Source organism: Aulostomus chinensis, chromosome 9 (assembly GCF_037954235.1).
Source record: "Aulostomus chinensis isolate RoL2024-O1b breed Wild chromosome 9, RoL_Achi_v1.0, whole genome shotgun sequence".
Lineage (NCBI taxonomy): Eukaryota > Metazoa > Chordata > Actinopteri > Syngnathiformes > Aulostomidae > Aulostomus > Aulostomus chinensis.
The window spans coordinates 22,507,568-22,532,568 of record NC_141328.1 but is presented as its reverse complement, the minus strand read 5'-3'; the positions used below and the strand labels follow the sequence as shown (position 1 = coordinate 22,532,568).

General features: G+C 40.2%; 1 protein-coding gene across 4 annotated transcripts in view; it reads right to left on the bottom strand.

Moving 5' to 3' along the window:
* nphp4 (nephronophthisis 4) overlaps positions 1 to 25,001 on the bottom strand; it is a 137,523-nt gene that overhangs the window by 59,835 nt on the left and 52,687 nt on the right. For all 4 annotated transcript variants that reach the window (XM_086214300.1, XM_086214301.1, XM_086214302.1 and 1 more), the window contains 3 exons: positions 9,079 to 9,297; positions 8,426 to 8,564; positions 5,101 to 5,150 (listed from right to left, as the gene is read on the bottom strand). In XM_086214300.1, coding sequence (XP_086070426.1) covers positions 5,101 to 5,150; positions 8,426 to 8,564; positions 9,079 to 9,297 — 408 coding nt within the window. The remainder of the gene's footprint in view (positions 1 to 5,100; positions 5,151 to 8,425; positions 8,565 to 9,078; positions 9,298 to 25,001) is intronic.

Sequence of the window (25,001 nt, the reverse complement as noted above, 5' to 3'; positions counted from 1 at the left end):
AATGTGCATGCTTAAAAGTGCAAGGACAAATGCATTATGTAAATGTATGTAAATACCCAAGCAGAATATGTGACGATGAATTAAAAATGTGTAGTTTAATCAGCACATTTACAAATTAACTACCAATACAGGATGTAAAATAAATGTATCATATCTATATTACAGTATTATTTATGAAAGTTTTGCATCTTCCTATTCTTTCTTTCATTCCATGTTTTACTTTACCATTGTTTATATGTGTATATGTGTAGGCTATAGCTGCCAGCTAATTGTGCTTGTGTTTGGGAGTCTAGGGCACGTACACAAACTTGTGCACCGTGGACTGCAGATGGGTGGACTGCACAAGACTGAAGCAAAAAGACTTTCAAAATACTGCTCAGTTTCAGCCGCCATAGGCAGTCTCCTTATTTGGAAAAGACAATGTGTCATCTGCCCTTAAGTGTCATATCATCATGTGCTTATTTTATATCTGTTAAATTATCACCATTACGTGCCTTTTCCTCTGTTTAGCTAAGCAGATGTGCATCCAGTGTCTGGTCTGTGAAAAATTACAATCTACTTCTGTCGTGTCTGGATCAAAAAAGCGCAACTTTGTTTACCTTGTGATCCAAATAAAAGAATTTAAACCTATGTATTATGTATATTTTATATATATCCATACACATATAAATATATATGCCCCACGATGTGTAAAATTGTGAAAGTTGAGAACTGAAATAAATGACCACTGTGATGGTTTCAACAGCAACACACATTCACAGAGTTTCAAAATAATATTCAAAGGGAAGCAAAGTAATCATGTCTGTCTTAATGTTTGAAGTCACATAATGTTACAAAAATGATATGAGTTTTTGGCTGCGATTGCTCTTCGTCGTCTTGTGAAACTATTCAAGATGATCACGTTTCCATTCTGCAGCACATTGATCTACAACACCTCTTCACCGCTTTAATTGACACAGTAGTAAGTGGTTGAGCTTCAATCTCCAAGGAGTGATAATAGGACAAACACTTGCATTAACAGAAATCAATGCAGTGTCAGAGAAAACAGCTTATGTTTTGTTTGACACAAATGTCAATCTTTACGTAAACCACATCAATACTATTTGACTGATTACTCCGAAACATGAAGTTGCATCCTTCTCTGGATTTCTGAAAACAGAAGGATTCCAACAGCATTGACAGCTGGGCGCTTGAACAAGGTCATACATTTAGTATTTGCTCACAGCCCGGACATTTCTACAAGAGCGAGGCTAATTTGTATAAGAGAGGGCTGAAAGATTGTGGTCTGACTGAACCAGCACCAGCTGCCAAAGCACCTTATGCCAACAATAAACTACAACATGCTCTCAACCCCAACCCACTGACTGCAAGACCACCTGGGTCAACTGAACTCCAGCGAGACCCTGAAACAAGACCACAGCCCGGTGGCCAGAAATCCTCATCAATACAGACAAACAAACTCAGCTGCTCTCCAAAAGGCTGGCTATAAATACCACAGGCTCTTTAGCATTCTGCACTGTGGCAAACAGAGTGTCAAGGATCAATAATTTATGCAAGCAAGAGAAAGTTGTCAGATCCAACAATGCCTACAGACAGAGCCGGAGCGTAAGGTTTGTTTACGCTTGCCATTTCAGAGAAGGATGCCATTGATTAATCAGCACTTGACAGCCATGTCGAAGAGGAAAGAAACATTTTGTTGAACAGGGAAAATCAGTTTTGGGATTGAAACGAATGTATTTTTATAGCAGTATTTTTTGAAAATGTGGGCGACAGGGACTATATTTGTGGATTTCTGCAGCAAGTCATGATGTATTGTAGGGAGACTGCCAACAGCAGTGGCATGGCTTCAGACGGTGTTTTCTGTTTCATTTCTGCATGCAAAGACCTGGGTGGCCATCAAAGAGATATATGGCTAGATTGCTGGATAGATTCATGATGTGCACACCGAGCAGACATAGCGCTAATGACTGCTGCTCTATACCCTTATTTACTCAGTCTCCTCTAAGAATGTCTGAGAGAGGGTATTTAACATTTCCTGCAATCCTACAGCTGCTTTATTAATTGGTACAAAGCTGAAAATAGTGGACATCTTTGCAACGACTGCCTATTTTGCACATTCATCAAAGGCAAGATGGCTTATTGTGTTTTTGCAGTGAGCAAAAATTCGCAATCCTACAAATATAATAATGACAACATTTACAAAAGAAAAACTAAATATATGCTAACATTGTTGGACAGTTAAACAGCAAGGTGAAACATGAACAACACGTACCTGCAGTAGTTTAAAGGACTATTAAGTTTATGAGTGGACTTTATTCTTGGAAAAATCCTCCATTATCTTTTTCTGGCCTTTATGGAGCCCCTAAATTGATCATCAGTCTGAAGCAGTAGTCTCTTCAAGCTGGTCAACAAACTACATAGAAAAAACCCATCAGATTGCAAACATTAGCAAAAATCTCAGCTTCGGGTTCCAAAAATGATGCCTTCATCTGTCTGAAGTCAATCTTCTTTTAGCTTGTAACTTGTGATTACATCCTAAAATGCACTCCTCACCTAACTATCCCTCTGGAAAAATATCACACAAGCATTTACCACTTTTGCAGACATCTTTGATGGAGTGTCATGAAAGTTTTAGCAGTCATAAAAATGCAGTGGCAATAACATTTTACAAATAATATCTCCTGTTCAAATCAATTCTGGCTGCTTGGTGGAGCAGATATTTGTGTAATTACGAGTCGATAAAAGATCGCACAACCAGAGCAGAGTGATACACAGATCGGACATAAGATTATAACCACTGAGGTATATAGCATTGATTATCTCATTACGATGGCTCTGTCAGTGGGGGGGCTCCTGCAAAAGGGCCGTGGGCCCCCGGGCCTCACTGATGCATGTGGAGAGAACCAGAACAGTTCATTGCTGGTTAATGGGATCTTGTGGAGTCCATGTCAAAGCTGGGGACCTACAGTACACAATAGTTAGGTGGTTATAATGTTGTGGCTGATCTGTGGTTGCGTATATCCAGCTAAGCGCCGTCGTCCTTTAATATCTTCCCCTTAGAGCTAACCAGTGCAACCACAGTGGCCTTGTGTTCAGCTCCAGGGGGACTACCCCTAGCGGGCTTCCACCACCCTTGCTGCTTAATCACATTGAGGGTCCGTTTGTAAAGTTCATGGTTACTGAGCTCCCACAGCTCCCAGCCCCACTTGGTTCCGTTTAAAATGAGTTGACAATGGAGAGAGTGGCTCATTTTGGCCCACAGAGCGAACGCTGAAACAGAGCTGATCTCTCTCCTCCTCCGCTCAATGGCTCTAGTGTGTGTGTGTGCGTGTGTGTGTGTGTGTGTGTGTGTGTGTGTGTGTGTGTGTGTGTGTGTGTGTGTCATCCCAAGAGAGAGAAACATCCATCACATCTCCTAGTCTCCACTGACACTTCCACTCAGGCTGAGGGATGATATAAGACCCTGTAGCTCAGCTTTGCCGGGACAGACACAGAAACAGACACACACTTACACAGACACTCACTACATACGGTTGGTGTGGTATTGCACAAAGAGTGACGTATGAGTTAGTCATCTTCCCCAACCTCTGAAATGATGGAAAGATGATTATTGTGTAGTTAAATGTATTACAGTTATGGCAGAATTGATCAGTACTATATTATATACCTATTGATCAGTACGACAATAGTCGCCCCCTATGGGAAGCAGATGAGGGACATCAATGCTAATGTGATATTTAATCTAATTTAATGCGACACAGCATGATTGATCACCATCATTATTTCCTTTATTTCTCAGGGTTCATGGTGATTTTAATGTTACATGACGGACACACGGGCATTGTGTTTTCTTTCATGAATGTAAGAATGTGACACCAGATGCATAAATATTAAAATTATAGCTTTAACAGCATTTGGAGACTAACTACTGTATCACGATGTACAGTAAGATGTGGACACGTTTGCACCAGCAGGTTCAGCAGTCAGCACCTCACCTCGTGTCAAAGTGTCAGCTGACAGATGCATCATAACTCATAGACGTATGTGAACGCTGCTTGACTGACAGGTAAATGTCATGACATTATTGGACGAAATGGGTTGATATATGCTTGTTAGCACCAGCCATATTTTTTTTTAACGGAAAGAACCAAAAAAAAAAAGATTTTGACACACAAATCAGAAGAAATTTATACATTTTGTAGATTTTCTGCATATATTGTTTAAAAAAGTGAACAATGTGCTTCATAATCCAAACTAAAAGCGTTAGAAAGGTACTTTTCTGTTCAGCTTGACTTTAAATCCATCACTCATAACAAGATGATTTTAGCCCCATTAAGATATCACCGACAGTGAGTCACTGAGACAAGAAGAAGCCTTGGTCCCAAGCTTTTAACTTATGGATGGTGGAAAAAATGGGATGATACACTTGCAAACCTTAGCTGGGCGAGGGAGCAGCCGACTCACGGTGGGAACTCATCTGGGCCGCAGCAATTTTCAATCTTTCAGTCAGGAATCAAAGTTTGTGACCATACGTGAGTGTCGGAATGTAAACTGACTTTCGACAGAAGTGGGCCATCTGGACTTCCTGATAATATGCTGCCACCCCCCAGCCCCCTTCATATTTTCAGTGTGAAAATGAAGCTGCTTCAGATGTGCTTCAAACAATGGCTGAAGATTTCTTTTAACTATATTCGGGCATATTTTAAAGGTTTTGTCAAATAGCTCAAAATGGGGGCCAGATGTGCTCTAAAATGCCAGCCATGACAGTATTAAATGATCTTAGATTTCCTCTCAGTATATTTATCCTTTATACAAAGAAACATCCATAATTAATAAACTATTATTTTAATTTGTGGATATTAATCATCTATCTGTAGTCATGCACAGGTAAGACGCCCAGCCTGCATGACCCTGCTGACACCAGAGCTATATTTGTTCTTCTGAGTACAAAAGGCAGCCAACACTTGTGAAAGCTTGCATTAAGCGAAAGAAGTTGGGAACTTCACACACAACCTTTTTTTTTTTTTTTTTTGGACATAGCACACTAGCTGTTTAGGATTAATCCGAGAGGACAGCTGAGTAGGTCACAAGGTAACTTACCTTGGGGCCTTGTGGTGATTCTGGAGGAGAAGCTTGAACGTAATTCCGACCTGTACAACAAATGAAAGACAAAAAAGAAGCTGAACCCATTGTATGAAAACCATGCAACACATCAACTAATGTAGATTCAATCGCTTCAAGTGTTGTTTTTGTTGAAATCCCCATCTGCATTGAACAAACATCGCCGGTGAATCGGTTTACAAGCTCACACAACATCATTGCAATATCATCTGCATTTAATTGTCAAGTGAATTTCAAATGAATCGTGGCTATGTTGCAAAACAGGAAATGCCCATGAGGAATGAAAAGCTATGCAACACCACCAGAAGATGGCGGTGTAAGCAACTTGACACACGATTGTGGCTGTAGCAGTGGGTGTAGAAGAACCGTCTACCCGTGAAAAATGGAGAGAAGTGTTGAGGAATCACTTTTAATTGGACAAGCTGTAATTGTTCAGAACTTGGCTACTGTTGTACATTTGGCCTGATGTCCACAGACAAAGTTTGTGAATATCTGCTGATGGCAGAAAGTTAAAGATTCGCTAAAACAGAGCTTATTTGGAAAAGGGGTGTCTATCTTCTGTTTTGTGGGTTTTCGTCTTTTTCAAAAAAGGCAGAAAACAGCTCAGTGCGAGTTGTTGTTGTTTTTCCCACATTCAATCATTTCCATCAACTGTTTCTGATGCGATAGTTTAAACTGTCGGTACAAAAGATCTCACAATAAACCCGGCTGGCGACCTCCTGACATATCAAGAATATAACGTAAATACAGCAAAGGAAATAAAAATCTTGACGAACCAAAACAACAGCAAATCTATCTGTTTGTAGACCGATCAAGTGGCCGAGTAGGATTCACACATCACGCTGAGTTTAAAGTCTAACAATGGTTCCTGAGGAGTTTGGTTGGTAGCCATGGTAATACTTCTCATGTCTTTGTCCTCTCCCACTCTTTCTCGCTCTCCGTGCTGGGATTGACTGGCCTTTTGGAAATTGCTTCATTTGCCTGGGGTGCCTTACTGTAGCGCCCATCTGTTCAGACTACATGCACACGGAGTGGACACAGTGCAGGACTGGATGGCTCTCTGTCACAAATGTGCTCTGGCACATTCCCCCCGGCAGCCGTTTTGTTTTTTGGGACTTTTCCGTTTTCACAATGTTACAGTGGAAAATGGGTTTCACCTCATTAGCTGGACTGACTGTGGCTATTTATTTGTGATTAATGTGAAGCCTTCTCTTGACAGCTGGGCAAACTGGCAGATGTACGGTGGCAAATACAAGCCCAGGACACCAGTGATTAAGGAAGAAATGCATTTAAATACATACAAATGATAAAGGATTAAATTGAATGGACAGGAATACGCGTCAAAACAGTAGGACCTTCTCCATCTTTTCCCACTTATCATTGTAGTGAATTTGGAAATAAATATGTAATTAATCTATTGCTAAATTATAGATTAATATCTTCCTTATTTTTTCCTGATAAACGGTCGATTCAAAGTTTGCGAAAAGCGGTGCGATTTTTCACTGACAACATGCAAATAAGATATAAATTACACATTAGAGACAGGTCAAGAAATGCCTACATAAGCTATCTGTGCGCACACGCACTCTCTCTCTCTCTTGTGGAAAAACAACATCAGGGATGATTAAGGCACTGAAATCAAAGAATGACAGAGATCCATGATATCATTCTCCTTGGAACACAAACCAAAATCACTCAGGCTTCCTGGGCGTTGCTCCCAAGGCAAGGGCAAGGGCTGATTAAAACATCATTAATGGAGTTCGCCAATAGTCTTCTCCACAGACCCATGAAGTAGACCCACATCAACGCTATTCTTCTCTCCCCAGATAAGTTAACGGCATCATTAGGGTGGAAATCATCGAGTATTCAGCCGGGGTCCACTCAAGTTCTTTCTGCTGTCACTGGAATAGAGTGGCTGTGTGTAGTGTTTACTACACTTTTAATCAGTTCACTGACAGCCACGCGGCAGAAAAAGCGGTTTGGGGTGCAATAAGCCGAATGTGGCGCATCATTTATCTTCAGCTGTGTCTGGGAAGCGGAATATTTTACTTTGTTTTGGAGGGAGGCCTCTTTAGCGCCCCGGTTTAGAAAGTCTTTTTTGAAGAGTATTAATAAACGTCATGTTTTAAATGAGAACGATTGAATGCAAATGCTTCTGTTGGAGACATTTTTATACATAGACTGACACCCCCCCCCCCCCCCCCAAAAGGAAAAAAAAATCAGAGACTATTCTATAGCCTCCATTGTCTATAAAACACATCATTGTCAGTGGTTTGGCTCCTGATTCTCCACAATAATTAGGGCCTGAGCCTGAAGGTATTTCAGATTCTGATGTCCAGAATAAAGGCTGATGTTTGTTCACCATAGTTTGTTTATTTTTACAACCATTTTTGTGCGAGGGTTACAAACCTTATAAATTAATAAACCTTAAGAAAAATGTACGGTAATTGTACAGTTTTTCATATGAACACATAAATAATGTGTACTACAATGAGTGAGTCCCATCTTATTTGCTGGTAGTGTGATGTGGTCAACAAGGAATATTGGCTAACACCAAGATATTGGTGTATCCTGGCACATAATAAAACAAGATTTTTTGTTTCAGACATTTACCTGTCTAGCAGGACATTGTGGAGTAGCAGGGATGTTAAAATGTGTTTTCTTAGATGCAGTATATTGCGCTTTTTTTTTAGCAGTTTACATCCGAAATATTGTCTACTCGCAATGAAAACATGACAAACTGGCTCGCATTAATGCGTTTACCCGGGTTTAAACAACTCACGTGTGTGTGCACGCGGCTGTGTGCACGTGGAAACCTGTATAAGGCCTGTTGAAGATCAAGAGGCTCTAATGGACAGCCAAAGTCTCAGTGAGCACAGTGAGTTTATCCCTCTCTTCCACTCAGACCTAAATCATGGCGAGTGCTAATCATGCAGAGAGCAGGTGGTGCCATTGAGATAACTCTGGAGAGGTGGGGGCTGGACAGTCTAGTTTGATGCTTGTTGCTTTGAACTTTGGCCGAGTACACCAGGGTTTTACTGCCGACCGGACACACACACCCAGCACAAAACAATTCGCCGAAACATGACAAACACATTCTGGTATAATAAGCAATTAATTGTCGTAGAGAAAAAAATTATTTGTATCCTCTGAAAACTATTTTTCATTTGTCAAGGATGTGAAATGTGAGCCTATTTCTTTAATTAATGGAAGAAAACTCTTCCTATTAGCTCGTGATCCTTCAACTCTTTTCCAAAAAATGAAAAATCGTTTAAGAAGCCATTACAGATGACACGATATTTACCCAGTGAGGGCGATGAAGGTGATCGTCTCTGACGTGATACATCTTCCTGCTTTGTCCTCAGAGATGCCTTTGGGCTGTATGCCCTCCTTTCAAAACTGGATGACAGTCGAAACATTATCATATCCTTCTCCTCAGAGACCTCAGTGACAAAAGAACAGACATTTCAGTTTACACACACACACACACACACACACACAAACACACACACACACAATGACCAGTTTCACATTCTGAAGGGGAAGGACATGCAGACATGGAGGAGTTACTTCCAACTACACAAGCTGTGTGATAATTCACAGCTAAAGTGCTAAAAGTTGAGTCATCAGAGGATAACAACATCTGAACCATTTAGAAAAAGATGTGACCCGCAGAAAAGTATTTGTCCACGAATTTAGACATGTATTTTTTTTTCAAGGAGGCTGTAATCTGCAACCTGTTCTTTGCTACAAAGACGACTTATCAAATATCCTAATGCACAGCACACCACCTAACAGTTTAGATATTGTGTAAGATTCCATCTTCAGGGAAGACTGTGACTGAGTTAAGGCAGCTGGAACATTAATCTGAAAGCAGAACCTTGTGTTAACACCTTTCAACACATCCTGTAGTTTTCGTCTCTTCAACAGGAATGTTCGTCTGTGCTTTTGTGCTACCTGAGTTGTGCCTGGAGCTGCGAGTTGAGCAGGGCTTGCAGTTTTGGCAGACATCTCTGTGCTGTAGACCATGACTCCATGAGGGTTTGGCTGTGCACCTCCTTGCAGAACAAGCTGTATGTCCTTCCCCTTCCAGTCAGCCGACTCCTGGAAGGGGTACCAAATCCCCCAACGAAGGCACTGCAGGAAGGCTGCACGGGATGTTGATGTGGTGGGCAGCTGAGTGAGGGAGGAAGACACAAGAATAGACAATGCTCAGACAATGAATTGTTTTCAAGTATGGCCACAAACTCGATTAACATTTTTATAAATCCATGGGAACATCTGAGTTTAATAAAGCGCCAGATCCCAGATGATGACGTATTTTGATGGTAAAGAAAAACCTGTCCTCCCTTCTCTACTCTAATGTACTCAGTTAGGCTTTGTTATCTTTAGCCTGCTGTTGCAGGAGCCGAGAAGGTAGAATCCCCACTGGAACTGTTTTGTCTGTTTTTTTTGTTACCATTGTCAGATTATGTTCCCTGTAGCCACTATAATTATGTAAAATTTTACGGTGTTATAAATTCATAAAGTGTTTACCTCTGCCAGTGGAAACTCAGCTAAACCGAAAGTTTAAAAAATGCCATTTGTCACATTGTGAAACGGCCCTGCCACGAAAATGAACGGGTCCGAAGGCTTTGCTTGTTGTTACCCCAGGTTTGATCAATTTCGGTCAAAAACAATTCAAACATTTACATTTTCATGATTGCACAATCAGATCTGCTTACTAGCAGTGCTTCATTTGTTAATCAGAAGTTGCCGGAATGCAAAGTGCAAATGTGGGCAGAGGGATGAGGAGGAGATGTACGAAAGGGCCCACTTACTATGCTGTGGGGCTTAAAAAGGCCTCCTTTTCAAATCATTTAGGTTGTAAAAATGTTCAGGCAATTATTTAACATTATTTCAGGGCTACTCTAGACAACACAAGCAAAACTTTTCCTTTCTTTGCTTCTGGGACTAGCAGAAAAAAGCTTTAAAAAAATTCAACGTTTTTAGCTCCACAAACATGAAGTTATGCCTAATGGGCAAGAGCATCTCCCCCCGCGTGAGAAAAATAATGCATGTGTCCATCAAGTGAACCCGTAATACCCTTTTGTGTATCTTTCATTTTTAAATGAGCCCAAAGCATGTGGAAACATTAAAAATCAGCTGTTATACTTATGAACATACCACACAGTCCAGATAATCCAACACATGTATGCACTGATCAGCGGACATTAAACAAACACACACACACACACACACACACACACACACACACACACACATTTTCTATCCTGGAGACACTGACTCTGGGTTGTCATCTTCCACAAATGAGCAAACTAATTTGCAGACCCACCTTTTAAGCGCCCTGGGACTGAATATTTGATGTTCAAAAGATATGGTTAATCATTGCGAAGCATTCCTGAGAGCAGTTTCCCAGTCCCACTCAAGCCATTTGAGAGGCAGTTATTGACATGCAGCAAACACACTCACCTAATGGCTACTTATTGAACACTGACATTTGACAGCAGAAACTCTGTTCAGAGACCCATGCATCCCGACAATTAAGGTAAAATGCAAAGAAATTATATGTTACTTGTAGCTTTTTACACACGAACCAACAAACAGAATAAAGCTATGTGACATTTACGAGAAGTACAGTAGTCCCCTTAGTAGGAACCTGAAACTAGGTCGCACCTACTGTTTAGGCGAAGCTTTGTTGTATAAGGACATGATTTACAATCTGTCCCATCGCACCTCTACATCAGACATCCCAGGAAAAGTTTAAAAAAAAAAAAAGCCTATTGCTTTAAATCATCCACAGAGGACTCTGGGGTTTTGCTGAATCGATTAATAAGCTGGTCAGACTCAGACGAGTGTAATCAATCAAAGGTAGGACAATGCAGAATGCACAAGGAGCCTGTAGTCCACATGGTTTCAAATCAAAGTGGGGCGTATAATGGTTCACTCAATGCTTAGACTTCCCCTGAGCACATTTTTTTCACATGTAAAACCATAATCCAATACCATAGGTCATCATTCATAGGAGAATCTTCTTTATCCTAAATGTCATGTACTGCCTACTGGGCGGTATTATGGAAAAGAGGAACTGCCTCCAGCAGTACTTAAGTTGATACTTCTTTAGGTGCTGTTGAAGCAGGACTTCAGTATTTCAGCTTCTTTATATCATTAAATAGCAGCATTTGATGTGCCTGAGAGGGTGATACAATAAGCCGAGACAAATGAGTATATATGTAAAAAGAATGAACTCAAATTATGAAGTGCATTTTCTGCATTTATGGCAGTGAAAGTGCGATGTGATCTAACCTCTTTACAAGCTCACACCAGTGTGGGTGTGCACTGAATGAGCAAACCAATATAGGTTTGGAGTTGGGGTATGAAGGTGGTTGGGTTTTTTAAAAAAAAGCCCTCGGATAGGTTATTAGAAGATCAAGATCATGGTGAAACGAAATCAACCAACCATCCTGAACCTGATATGAACAGCTCCCAACAGAATAAAAGAGATATTTCGCCCATATCTGCCATTCAGATACTCACAATAAAGTATTTTTGAGCTCACTAATGATTCTTTTCCCTCCTGGATTACTTGCGTAAAGAATAGAGAAAGAGACAGCCATCTATAATTAACTAGAAGCCAAAAAGAAAATGACACTAACTTTAAAAACTCTCAAAGGCATCTTCTGGCAAAATCGTATTTTTTTTTTTTTTTTATCCAACCATATGCTCAATTATCAATTAATACTTTTATTTAAGCCAAACGCTCAAGACAAACTGTAACAGTTCAAGTTAAGTGCACCGTCGCATCAAGCGTGAGCACCTGGTGCCTTCAGTTGAACCAAATCACTCACACTCATTCACAGCTCGTTCAAAGACGTGGATTATACAGGAAGATGCACTTGAGAGTGTGTAAACACATATTTTTGGTCAGTTTAGCTGTCGTTACTTGCTACAAATGCTGTTTGCCAGCAGTCTCCGTTAGCGGTGATCTAAATATGTGGCTGGCTCTTCTTGCATTCTGAAGTCACAAAGAAGCGATGCAGGAGGGGGGGGAAAGCATCTATTTACCTATTTAAAAGGCAAAAGACACTTTCTGAGGGAAGTATCACTTTAAAGTCACATCCTTGACCATCCATCATCATTTCTGTAGCTCTATAACATCACATGGCTTCTTCCTTTGTATCTGACAGACAGCCACAATTGTCAGGTAAACAAAAAACTGCGTTAATTCGAAGCTTTTGAAAAACAAGCAATGCTCCCTTTGTTTTTAATGGGAAGGCAGCCTGCAAATGTCAGATCATTATGTAAAGTAACACCGCTGTCCAGGTGACTTGCTACCAAAGCCAAAAGTCAAGTGTTCTTGGAGGGTAATGGAGCTGACATTTTGCACACGACAACTTACAGTGGGCCACAGCAGTGACTAAGTGAGCTGAAGTTGTTAAGGTTAAAGACCTTTTTTATGTTATCTAAAGCAGAATATTTTCTTTTATCAAATACAAGCAAATACATCTAAAGCCACATAATATTTCAAAGCTACATTGTCGCTAATCCCACAGCTATTATTGGAAGATAATCTGCAATTTCTGAGGTGTTGGTCTGACAACCAGGAAGACTGTACCATGCCAAGTGTGCGGTCATGTACAGAGTATTGATACATCGTGTCATGTAATTGTGTATTTTATACATCTCAGAAGACTGTGTAAAGGTTCAGATCAATATCCCATTCCTCTGGAGTAGGAGTTTGTTTCATACTACAGTTTTAATCTCAAGTAAAATAGATATTAACAGCTTTTGCTTCGAATTGGAGCCCAAGAAATATATGGAAGCCATAAAACAGATAGCAATATTCCACTTTAAAGTAATGCCTGCTTTTCCATCTCATGGGGTTGAATTAATAAGATGCTTTATGTGAAACATTAAATCAAACAGGTACACTTTTAAAGTGATGATACTGTACAAATGATCCAATTAGAAAAACATCACTTTATTGCGCAGCAAGAAGCAGGTAAAAAATAAAAAAAAAGTAGCATGATTTATCTCATGTGTCACCCACACCAAACATGTCCGTATTCTCACCAAACGCAAGGGAAAGAGCAAAATGAATATCTAGCACATGACCAAACTCTCCTCTTGTATTATTCAATGAATAGAATTCAGCGCAGGAATGATTCGGGGGCAGAAATGCTGGTTGAGCTCTAAGAGAATGAGAGAGACAAAGCACCAACCAGAGGGGCTTTTCTACAGGGACGCCTACAGCCTTGGAAAAAGCTTTTATCTGTCCGACACTTATCACACACTTTCAGTCTTCCAATCATAGGAATCGGAGAATGACTTTATGTTCAAATGAATAAATGCAAGCGAGAGCATAAAAGAAAAGAAAAAAGCGCTGTGAGAAAAATACAATTAAAGCTCAACACGTTTTGGCGATGCTATATCGCCCTCATACACACATGAACATCCATGACCGTAATAAAAGAGTAATAACTTATTAATCAAAATGGAGGCTCTTTGGAGATGGTTTCACAAAAAGTGGAATTCCATGATCCAACAATGGCACTAAAATATGAACACTATAAAATAAGAATTCCCTTTGAGACACAAAGCTGCCAGCGACATGAATCACTATCATGATTTCAATACAGCAAAGTGCTTCAGAATGATGTGATCTACATATGAACTGCAGAAAGCGCCGAGAGCTTGGAGTAGTAAACAACGGGATTAAAGGAAGCTCAAAGAGACTCTTTAGCAGCGGTTTCAGTAAACAAACAAGGGATAATAATTTCATTCAAAACCAGGACGAAAATTCACATTATGCCTGTAATCCTTGTATATAAACAGTCCGCAGCATTCTGAGGCGTACATAGGCTTAAGATCTATAATCTGCAGTTCCTTGGTTATATAGCGGAGATCAATTTTACATCAACAGGCGGGTGTAGGTGGGGAAATGGCATTGTGGTGAGGGTGCAGCACTGGAGGAGGTAGTTAGCTGATGCTAGCATGTGAAGGAAGCCTCCGGTGAGAGGAGTGCTGCCTGGAGGGTCAGACTCATCGACTCACACAGAGCATAGTAACTCACTGAGTCCTAATCAATTGCAGAGCCAGGTGGTGACAGCTGAGACACATCCAATCAATGTCATTATATTATACTGGAACCATAGAATGAGGTTTTAGCCAGGAAGTGTTTGGATTCATCAAGGATCCAGCCATTAGATTAAAGGTTGCTTTAGAAACATGCTATGGCTGTCAATGAATACTCGAATTTATTTATTTATACATGATGGAACTGTAAGATGGAAACAATAATTTGATCGTGAAAATCAAGCACGATAAAAAAAAATTTTTTATCACAGTACAATATGAAACTATAAATAATTAATTACTACACATAAAAATGTACAGAAATTTTCTAAAAAAAAAAAAAAAAGCACTGAAAATACAGCTTACCTGCATTATTCGTCCTGATTTTGTTCCGCGTACAGAAGCTACAGAATTCAGATTTATATGTTCAAATAAGTACAACTCAGAAGTTATGTCTCATGTTGTATTGGTTTGCCCAATTTTGGACTAAAAAAAAAATTGGTTCAAACCACCAGTATATGTTTTTGCTGAAGAAAATGACAAAATGTAATTGACAGTCCTGGAGGAGATAATGTTGGTAGAGAAACAACAATCAACAGCCGATTTCCCCTAAGTTGATTTGTACATCGTAGGATATATTTCAAATAAGTTGTATTTGGAGACCAACCAAACTCTTGTTTTGATAGTGCACACTGGGAGGGGAAAAAATAAATAAACAGTGGCCTGCAGCAAAAAGCAAAAGAGCAGCAAAATTTGTCATAAAGTTGTACTGAAAACAATAACAGGCGATGTCACAGCAAACATAATTGCTCGAACTGACAAAAGACTGGAAGAAGTTTGTTTGGAAATGAAAATATATATATATATATATATATATATATATATATATATATATATATATATATATATATAAAAATATATATCATGCTGCAGTATCTCAAGGCACAAGTATGTTTCAAATCTCACAGGCTGGAAATAAAGATCTCATGTCTGTGACCTGGAGCAAGAAAAGTCATCATCAACCCTAACAGGGACACAGGAGATGGAAGAATGATCCATAGGTGACAGAACATTTTGAACATTAAGGAAAGCTGAAACTTCATTTCCCAGCAAACGAGAAGGACTGGAAACGTGGCTGCTTACTAGCATGACAAGCTGTATGAAAGGCTTCCTCTTATACATTAAGTGCAACGCTAATTTTAGAAACAATTAAAAATTCAGAGCTGCTATTGCTGTGCTTGCCCAAATATAAAAATGCTTGTGATGAGGACAGATAAAAAAAAAATTTTTTAAAAACTTGCAGGAACATCATTTTGGTGAAGCTGAAAGAAAAGAGCGAGATATTTAGCAAGTCAGGGCTTCCTGGAGTACAGTGGGAATTAATCCTAAATTAGGGGGATGTGAGCATTGATGGGAGACGGAGTCTGACAGTTATTACTATTACCACAGTCTGTTGGGCTGTTCAAGTCATTATATCAGCCAAGACCCTGTGACAGGCACCGGCCCACAGCTCCTGCTACTTATTCTCCACAATGAGAAGCCCTGGAGGAAGTGAGGGAACATGCACCGAGATCATTAACTTAAGAGCACTAAACCACTCATATTTCCATCCATCTGCACGAGTAGTCCAAATGAACCCAGCAGGCAACTGTGTTCTATTCAGCTCACCAAGGCCACATAGGACTTAGGAAATTTTATTTTCACTCGCACATATTGCCTTTGAATGACTGTTCATGTTCATGAAAGGAGAGTTCAGTGCTCCGGCCTTTTTTTTTTTTTTTTTTAATAGCATATATACATATACATATATTTATACATATACCATATATAAAAATATATACATATAAATGCATATATGTATAAATTTATATATATGGTATATGTATATTTATAAGAAATCATCCAGGGCTTTCCCTCTACACCCCCCTGCACAGGTTGACATTTCTGGTTTAAAGTAAAATGCCATGAAATTTCATTCAGACATGTGTTTCCTGCAGGATAAATTGTAATAACCTTTAGTTCACCATGTAAAAGTCAGTCAACTTTTTTTATTTCCTAACCAAATACCTGAAAACTGTGTCCATCAGCCACATTTGTACTTGTGTTTCCTGCTGTGTTGCAAGTCAAGAAAAAAAAAATATTGTGGAGTGGCTATAGGCCTTTTTTTTGGCCACATGATAGAAATTGTAAAATAACAACATTGAGGGAATGGGTGCTATATTATGGCAACAAATTTATTAAATTGATGGAGTGAGTTCTATCTTTTGTGTCTCTCTTCATTTTTCTCTGTATTTTAGGACTGCTAAACTAATATCTGGATGAGGGCAAACATCCTGACATACATAAGTATTTACAAATCAGAGCAAGGAGCAGAAAATTAAAACTTCAGATTAAGATTCATTTTTAATATGTATCACAGCCTCACAGAGCCACGAACATGGCTAGAATCTGATCAGTGTAAGGATGCAGAGTTGCCACCTATAGCAATCACCTTTAGACACATACCTTATTAAAATCTGGTGCAAGCAAACACCCACAGTAGATTTCTTATTTTAAAATTATTCTCCTTTCAATGGGCACATTTGTCTAGAACAGAATCCTCAGAGCAGCAGTGTGTACAAACCTCCTGATGGTGTAAAAGATGGATTATCATATCGCAGTTCAATATCTAACATTAGGTGCACATGAGAAATACACAGCAGCGGCTATTTCCCATGAAGGTCTGCCAACATGATATCTTACCCAGCACAGTGATGAGATTTTCATCATTGACGAATGGTCACATTTTCCAAAATATCAAAACTCTATCAAAGATGGAGGCACAGGTACTAATCTGAAATGACATTTTGCAAGGGAAGTCAGCAATATCTTTCTTACAGGAAAGCTCAGTCCAAGCATTTTGATCAAGTAAACACGGTATATGTTTTGTCAAAAAGAAATACAACTGCTGTTTTCAATGGAAATCCTTCAGGTTTGGGTCTCTCAAGGATGCAGGAGCAGAGCTGCCATCCACAAGGCAACCATCAGAGGTGCAAACATCATTCCAACTACCCTTCTGGTTTCCAGGGAGATCCTGGAGAAGAATGGCACTGCTGGCAGAGCCTGACAGGATAAGACTTACTCTGGGCCTATCGCAGGGGGAGATTGATGCACTTCTCAGCAGGGGGGGGGGGCTGACATTTATTTTAATTAGGCAGACAAAATATTGTCTCTGCAGCGTGCAGACTCCCTTCCTCAAATTCTTCCCTCCATACAAGAGAGGGGAAAAAAAGAGCCTTGAGGGACGACTGACCTCTGGAGAGTAAACCACTTATCAATATACCATGTCCAAATCCGGATGATATTACTGCGCTTAAGTTGTTTGATTAACATTTAATTAATATTTATGTGACATTTCACATCAGAGCCAAACAGAAATATAACAGGTCTCTTTGAGAATGAGATGCTCACAGGTGGGAGGACTCGATTTGCAAATGTAAAAAGTCAAGGAAAATAAGACCAAGGGAGGGTTAGATGAGTCCAAGGGAGGGTGTCATAGTAAACAGGGCGTTTTAATGAGCATGTTATTGGGAGAGCTTCACAAGATGCTTTTCATTCAGCAAACATCATTAAGGCCTGCCCGGGTCCACAATAACAGAACAAGAGTACACACACCCCCCCCCCCCCCACACACACACACACACACACACCAGGCACTTATGAGAAGTCACAAGGAAAACACACAGCAATCTATACAACATGTACCTGTCGTGAGCCAATTAAAATCCAAACAAGAGTCTCTGTGGCACAGAGAAGCTGTGCACCAACACCTTTAATAAACCCAGCCGCAAGCCATGTCCCTGCCTCCTGCTCCACAGCTCTCTCTCTGTCTGTCTCTGTCTCTCTCTCTCTCACGCTACTGTTTAACGTCCATCCCCTGGCAATCACATCTGACACACTCCCAGGAAGAAATTGATAATTAAGACATCTCAAATAATGGAGAGCTTTCTAACTGTAAACACAAATTCAGAATGTCAGTAACAAAGGCAGCAAACAATGTGTGCTTTTTTTAGTAGCTTTAATATTCATAGACAGTGATTTGGTGTATTGTTGATGTACAAGTGCTGGAGTCATTATCATTAACAAAGGGAGTATCTTCATAAATATTTAGAATCTAGTTTTATTTACTTTCAATGAAAGACTTTTAGACACTAACTCTCCTGTCATTCCTCACCTGCCCAGCAGATGTGCTCAATCCTCCCCACTGTAGAGGGGAAAATGCTGATGTCATTGTCTTACCAGGACGGAGACAAAAAAATGGAAGCAAATTAAGTGACTATCAGCTCAAATAAATACCGCCAAACTCAACACTGAGCCAATAACACAGTTTAAACAGAAACGATTAAAAATTAAATGAAAATGTTAGCTTAGTCTGAAGGCTAAGCGCGTGAATGCGTAATAACATTTCGATACAAGTGGCTAACGTTAGCAGCTAACTGTCATGATAATGTCGGGCGGTTTTCATAGCTTAAACAACTGTGTTTGTGTCTGTGCTCTGGTAGACTGGAGAAACTGAACTGCCTTTTTAGGACAAATGAAGTCATCTGAATCTGAATCTGAATCAAACCAAAACAAATACAGCTCAACTGCCCACATGACACTTACATTTCTTGTCAAACATGTTTTAATACTTGTTTCTCACTTCCGTCGTTACCATTGCAGCATTAACGCACCACAGCCTTTCTTTGTTTCTGAGTAGTGTAAACAGTCAATCCGTGCAAGAGTGTAGAGAGATATTTGTTTATCTCGAAACACTGAAACCAAAGGATGGCAATTTCTATTGTGTCTAAAGTGAACACTTCAAGGGTTGGCGCTAATGTAGCATTGTACAGTACAAACACCTTAATGTAGCATATGTTTAATGTAGACGAGACTTTTGCCTGCTCCCACTGGTACCTTTCCTGTCCATCTGTTGTACATTAACTAGGGAAACTGATTCATATCAATTATGCTGTCTCTAAACCCTAATTACAATTCCTCTAATTTACCTGTTTTAATAGGACACAAATCCAAAGTACAACTGCCTGTGTCTGCAACTGTGAGCACATGTGAGTTACCAAGAAACTGCAGGGTATAAACCACATGTACTCACAAATTATGACTAATTTTTCTTTTTAACATAATATTTGGCTGACATGATTTCGACATATTTGTCACCTGATATCAATAGCAGGACATGTCCCCATGCTGGCAGCTCCCTGTCCACTCACACTTCAGAATATACAAGGGCAACGTCTGAGCTTGTATCCACTGTGCTCATCAGTCTCAATTATTTGTGTATTATTTTCTGTCGCCCCCACTGACAGCTGGCAGATGCTTTGGGTTTGTAGTTTTAAATCAAACCGCAGTCTAAAAATACAGAACAACAATATTTCTGAATGCTGCTCGACATGTTGTGCAGCTCTGTCTCTGACGCCAATGCCTACAGATGACCAAGTTTTCTTCGAGCTGGAATGTTGCCTTATATAGCATTAGAGAAATTGAACTGCTGCCAAATTAAGCTCCGCGTCTGCATATATCCAGATAAAAGCTCGGTAAAGGGCAAAACAGTGAGTATGTTTAAAGGTCACATAATAATGGTTACATTTCCTCAGACGCCCGATAATCAACTGTGCCAGTCACCAAACCCAGTCCGGGTCAAAGGTGTCAAAACGTGGGAATACAATGCGGGTGAGACATTCATTACTTGGCTGTGCGCTGGCCCAGTTACTCAGATGGAGAACCCATTTCAGTACATGACACGCATCAAAACTGTCAGCATCATTTTTCAACTACACAAGTTTTCTTTCATGTAACAGCTTGGGAGAGTTGCCAATTACCATTCGGAGGATGTGATTCGTGCCTGGCAGGCTCTCAAAAACGTAGCAGTGGTTAGTGGGAGGATGAAACACTATATCTCCTCTCTACAAGTCCCTTCCCCTATGTCTATCCATCTACTATATCTGCTTTGCTTTCCACCCTTCTGAGACTGTGACCTACAAGCAGACACTCATTCCCTGTGTCAGTGTTTTGGATGACTGCTGCCGTCCCACCTCCTGACAAATTGTTTCCTGGCAAGAGGAGGGAGATGTGCAGGCCAGCAGTGCCTCCTGCCTCCATTTCCCCTGGACTGGCCCCTCCATTAGTGATGAGCTAGTGCTTGTCACCAGAGGAAGGTAGACGACAATAAGCCCCCATCTTTTTGCATTAAGTCATATACAGTATGACTGCATTACACGTCTCAATTGATAAGCAGTGCCAAGTAGTTGGAGGAGAGACAGCCATCGGGAAGCGGTATGGGGATGTCAGCGATGAAGTTACGGTGGAGCTAAATTGCTACTGACAGACCACAATTAGGAGAGCCATCGTCTCCTCACTTCAGTTGTCAGTGACCCGGGTATTCTCATAGTGAGTAAATCATGTACTGTGGAAGGTGTCCACTTACACTTAACTGAATGCATGATGTGCTTTGATGGATACCATTTCCCCACTTCTCATGAAATAGATTAGTAAGTTAAGAAGCCGAAAGAGGAGCAATTAAAAAGGTCAAAATACTTCATAAGTATTCACTCTTAAATCCTCTTGAGACTTGTTTGAAAGAGAGCTCATTTCTGCTTTGTGGACGGGGACATAGTGAAGTTCAAAACTGGAAAATCAACTAATTATAGAGTTGGCTCACCCGAATTCTCTCACATACTTTCAATGGTATCAGGCCATGAAAACAGACAACTGCACAAGACGGCGTGGATGACAATTTTACTGTCTTCTTTCCGCCTCTCTTCCTCTAATTTGTCTTGTTCTCTTTCCCCTCCAAATGGTTGAGGCAGATGGCCGCCCACTTGGCCAAGAGTCTTCTGTTTCTGCTTGTTAAAAGGCTATTTATCATCGGTTCTGTCACCAAGTTCTTACTATTGGGTAATTGTTGGTTTTACATTAATTAATTTTATGAGTGTGTTTCTAGACCTGCTATAATTGTAAAGTATCATGAGGAAACTTGCTGTGAATTGCTGTTACATAAACAAAAGTAACTGGACTATACTGGGGTTGAACAATGTGAAAAAAATACATCATATTGCAATTGTTTTGATAGATACTTCAATTACAAAATGATGATCTGAATGGTCATTTGTGCATTCAGTTGAAATTAATAATAAAATATATAAAAATTAGAAGACACTTGGAGAGCACATACTTCTGCCAAGGCAATATGACATCATCCAGGCACTGTGACACAATGGACCAAACCCAATTCCGTTTTTTATAATGTAAAATAATTTGCCCCAAATTGTTACACGAGTTCTAGATTTATTTTTCTTTTTTGGTTTGCACATGGAAAGAACAATATTCAAATACAGAAATGCGTCTTTTGCACCGAAAGAGAGAAACAAAAAACACAATAGGGTCTTCGCCAGAAGTACCTTTGCCAGAAGTACCTTCTGGCTCAGGCCCTAATAAGTTGTGCTGGGGAAGTAAGAAACCTGGGGAGGGCTTATAGGGGAACCTCCTCATTTCAATGTTTTCTGTTCATAGTCCATGTAAGGAAAAAAGAAACAAAAAAATCATATGAATAAAATCACTAATCCCAAATGATGCTTTTACAGAACCCTGCAACAACACAAACGGCACTTATAATGTGACCTTCTCGGTAATGAAAATGTTTACAGGGGTCACAGTTTGTCATACATTTCAACATAATCATAAGATTACGGCTCATGTGATGTGTAAGTGTGTAAATTGGCCGTTTGGATCTTATTTCAATTAAATGCACATCTCTTCTACGTGCACATTGTTCTCCATCAGATCTGTAAAGTGGGGCATGGTCATGGTTCTGTTTCATAAAATCTCTATCTATTGTGTAACCGGGTGCTTGAGCACAATCCTGTTTTCCACTCCATAAAATGATGTCGATATAACCATAAATGGATGTATAGACACTCCTCAGGTCTTTGAATATATTTGTACTTCAGCCCACTTCATCAGTCTTTCCATGAAAATAATGGCAAAAGAAGTGCGTGCTTCTCCAACAATTAGAGAGCATGTTGTCATATACGGAGCCCCATTATTATTAATTCCTCTCGTTTAACATAAACTATTATTGGGAAACCTGCATCACCATCAAATATGTGAAAGGTTATAAATGATTACAGAACAAAACCGAATTTTCAAGTGATTTACCTTAAGAAAAACTGAAAGGAGGCTGAAATCTAAGAATGTAATATGTGCTATTTTGAGAATTTTGTTCTGTGTCTGACAAATAGTTTTAGCTTAAGTCGTATTAAGACTTCAATGTGCCCCTGGCCAGTCGCGGCTCAAGTGCCCACCACCCCACAGCACACAAACCACCTATCAGCAGGGGTGTCCAGGTCCTTGCCTACATAGAAATACCTCCTTACTATATTCAAGTATAATCTTTGACTATCAGTGTTTTACTCGATTGTTTTCCTATTAATATATTTTGCTTTGTGCTGGTCGATTACATTTTCAGTTAAGAAATTATCTGAAAAAAAACACACACAATTCAATACAGTGAAGCTCTACAGTTTAGCTTTAGTTGGCTTAAATAGAATAACATTACTCATCTCAACTTTTATTTTACCACTCTGTGTGTCATAGAAAATAGTGCATTCTTTCATTTCTTCAGTGGACTATAATGGCTTGAGTAGGTTATAGAATAGGAGAGCGCAAGTACATGTTCGTACACGTGTGAAAGAAGTGAAGAAAAAAGTGTAATCCAGCCAATATGATCATTTCCAGTACGGTGCCACAGTGCTATGATGCTGTGGTGCTACATTTGGCGGGCACATTCCTGGCGGCTGGTGAAAAGGTATGGCTGGATTGGACATGGAAAGAAAGAGTTCTGCCCACCAAGGCGTAAGCACTGAGAGAGATGCTGGATCTGGGTCTACAACCTCATGAGGATAGAGAATGAAAGACTGAAATGAGAAATCAACAATGAGCAGAGGGGTATAGCCTGGAAGTGGACATGATGTATTTGACTGCAAGGAAAGTTGATTATTCAAAGTTTGTCGACCCCAGACACCCTCTAGGAGCAGTCTATCCCCTCATCTCCCCATCCTCCTTCATTTAAATTGTTATCTCCATCCCTCTGACTGCAGCTAGGGAGCATGAAAGAAGTCTGCTCAAAGGCTCCAAGAGAGTGACAGTAACAGAGAGACAAGACAGTGAGCGCAAGCCATCATAACTCAAATCAAAAATATCACGCAAGACAAATGACGACTGCATCATTTTCTTTCTTCGTAACCAAAGGCAACGAGGGCAATGCAATTTTGTAAAAGGCGGCCATCCTCATTCTTACAGTCTTACAGTGAGACTTTTTTTTCAACACTGCAAGGATGAGAGCTGTAGGCAGCCTCAAAGCACAGAGTGATTGCCTCTGGATTGCAGCGGTAATGTTTTGAGAGAGAAGGGATTTCAACAAAATTGTTTTACTCTCTTCACACACCTTAGCCCACTCCGAACATCAAAAGACATAATTCTATTTAATCAGAGGTAAAAACAACAGTAAAGCAGGCTGCAGGCTTCTGCCCTCCACCCATGGAGGACAGAGCTGGAGCAGAGAGGATGCACCCTCATTCTGCACTACACAGCACCATCTAGTGGTGGACAACTTCGACCAGGGAGAGAGCAAAACCAGGGACGACAGAGAACCAAGTCTTTCAATGGAAACAGAAAAGCTGCCATGTATCATGGATGAATCCAAACACATTGAAAGAGAGAGCTGTTTAGTTCTTAACTGGTTGCATAAGAAATCACAAAAAACCATGATAGATGACAAATAACATGTTATTAAATCTAATTTCTGCTGAACTATTATTCTTTAAGGGTTGGATACAAATGTTAGAGAGTAATTCTTAAATATATGACATTTCATGTACATTTAACACACGTCACATTAATCATACAGCACAGATGTGTAAGTACTAGGGCTGGGGAATAAATTGATTTTATCGATTAATTCAAATTTGTACTTTACGTCGATTTGTTTTAATGAAAATTGATTTTCTCTTCAACAATCTCCACCAACGTTCCCCGATGGGCTCCCATAGATCAGAGTGCGCGCACCCCCATGTGCTTGATATACAAACAACATGGTGGCGAGTATTTCACTCCCAAGAAAGGAAAAGTATCTTCAGTACTTTGGAATTGGTTCAGGGGTTTTTTTTCGGACACAGAACAAACAACACCTCGCTGCAAAGGGTATTTAAAGGCTGTTGCTACCAAAGCTAGCAGTACTACCAATTTACTGCAGCACCTCAAACAGAGGCATGCTGCCGAGTGGGAGAGTTGCTCCCTACGAAAAGAACAAGACTGCAGCAGCCCAAGCACCACCACCAAAAAAAACAACCCAGCGTCTTGGAAACATTTCCCAACTGCATCCCGTATGAGGCCTGGTGGAAATCGGTCACGGATGCTCTCGCAATGTGTATCACAAAATATATGGTGCCCATATACACCAAGGGAAAACTGGGTTTATTCACCTGTTCAAATTTTTAGGCCCCAGGTACTGGTCCCAGTACCTTGATTGCCTTGCATCAGCTGTATAACAGTACACACCAATGGATCCCTACGGAGCTGCAAGGGGTGTCGTTCTACTCCGCAACAACCAATCTGCGGTCCAGCAGAGTGGTGCAGCCCTACCTGAGTTTAACGGTGCATTTTGGCAGCAACAGCTGGACTCTGCAAAGCTTCCTCTTCCAAACCACTTCCTTTCCCGATGACACAAAGGGAAATAATTGCCCAGGGGCTAACAGATGCTCTGATCTCCT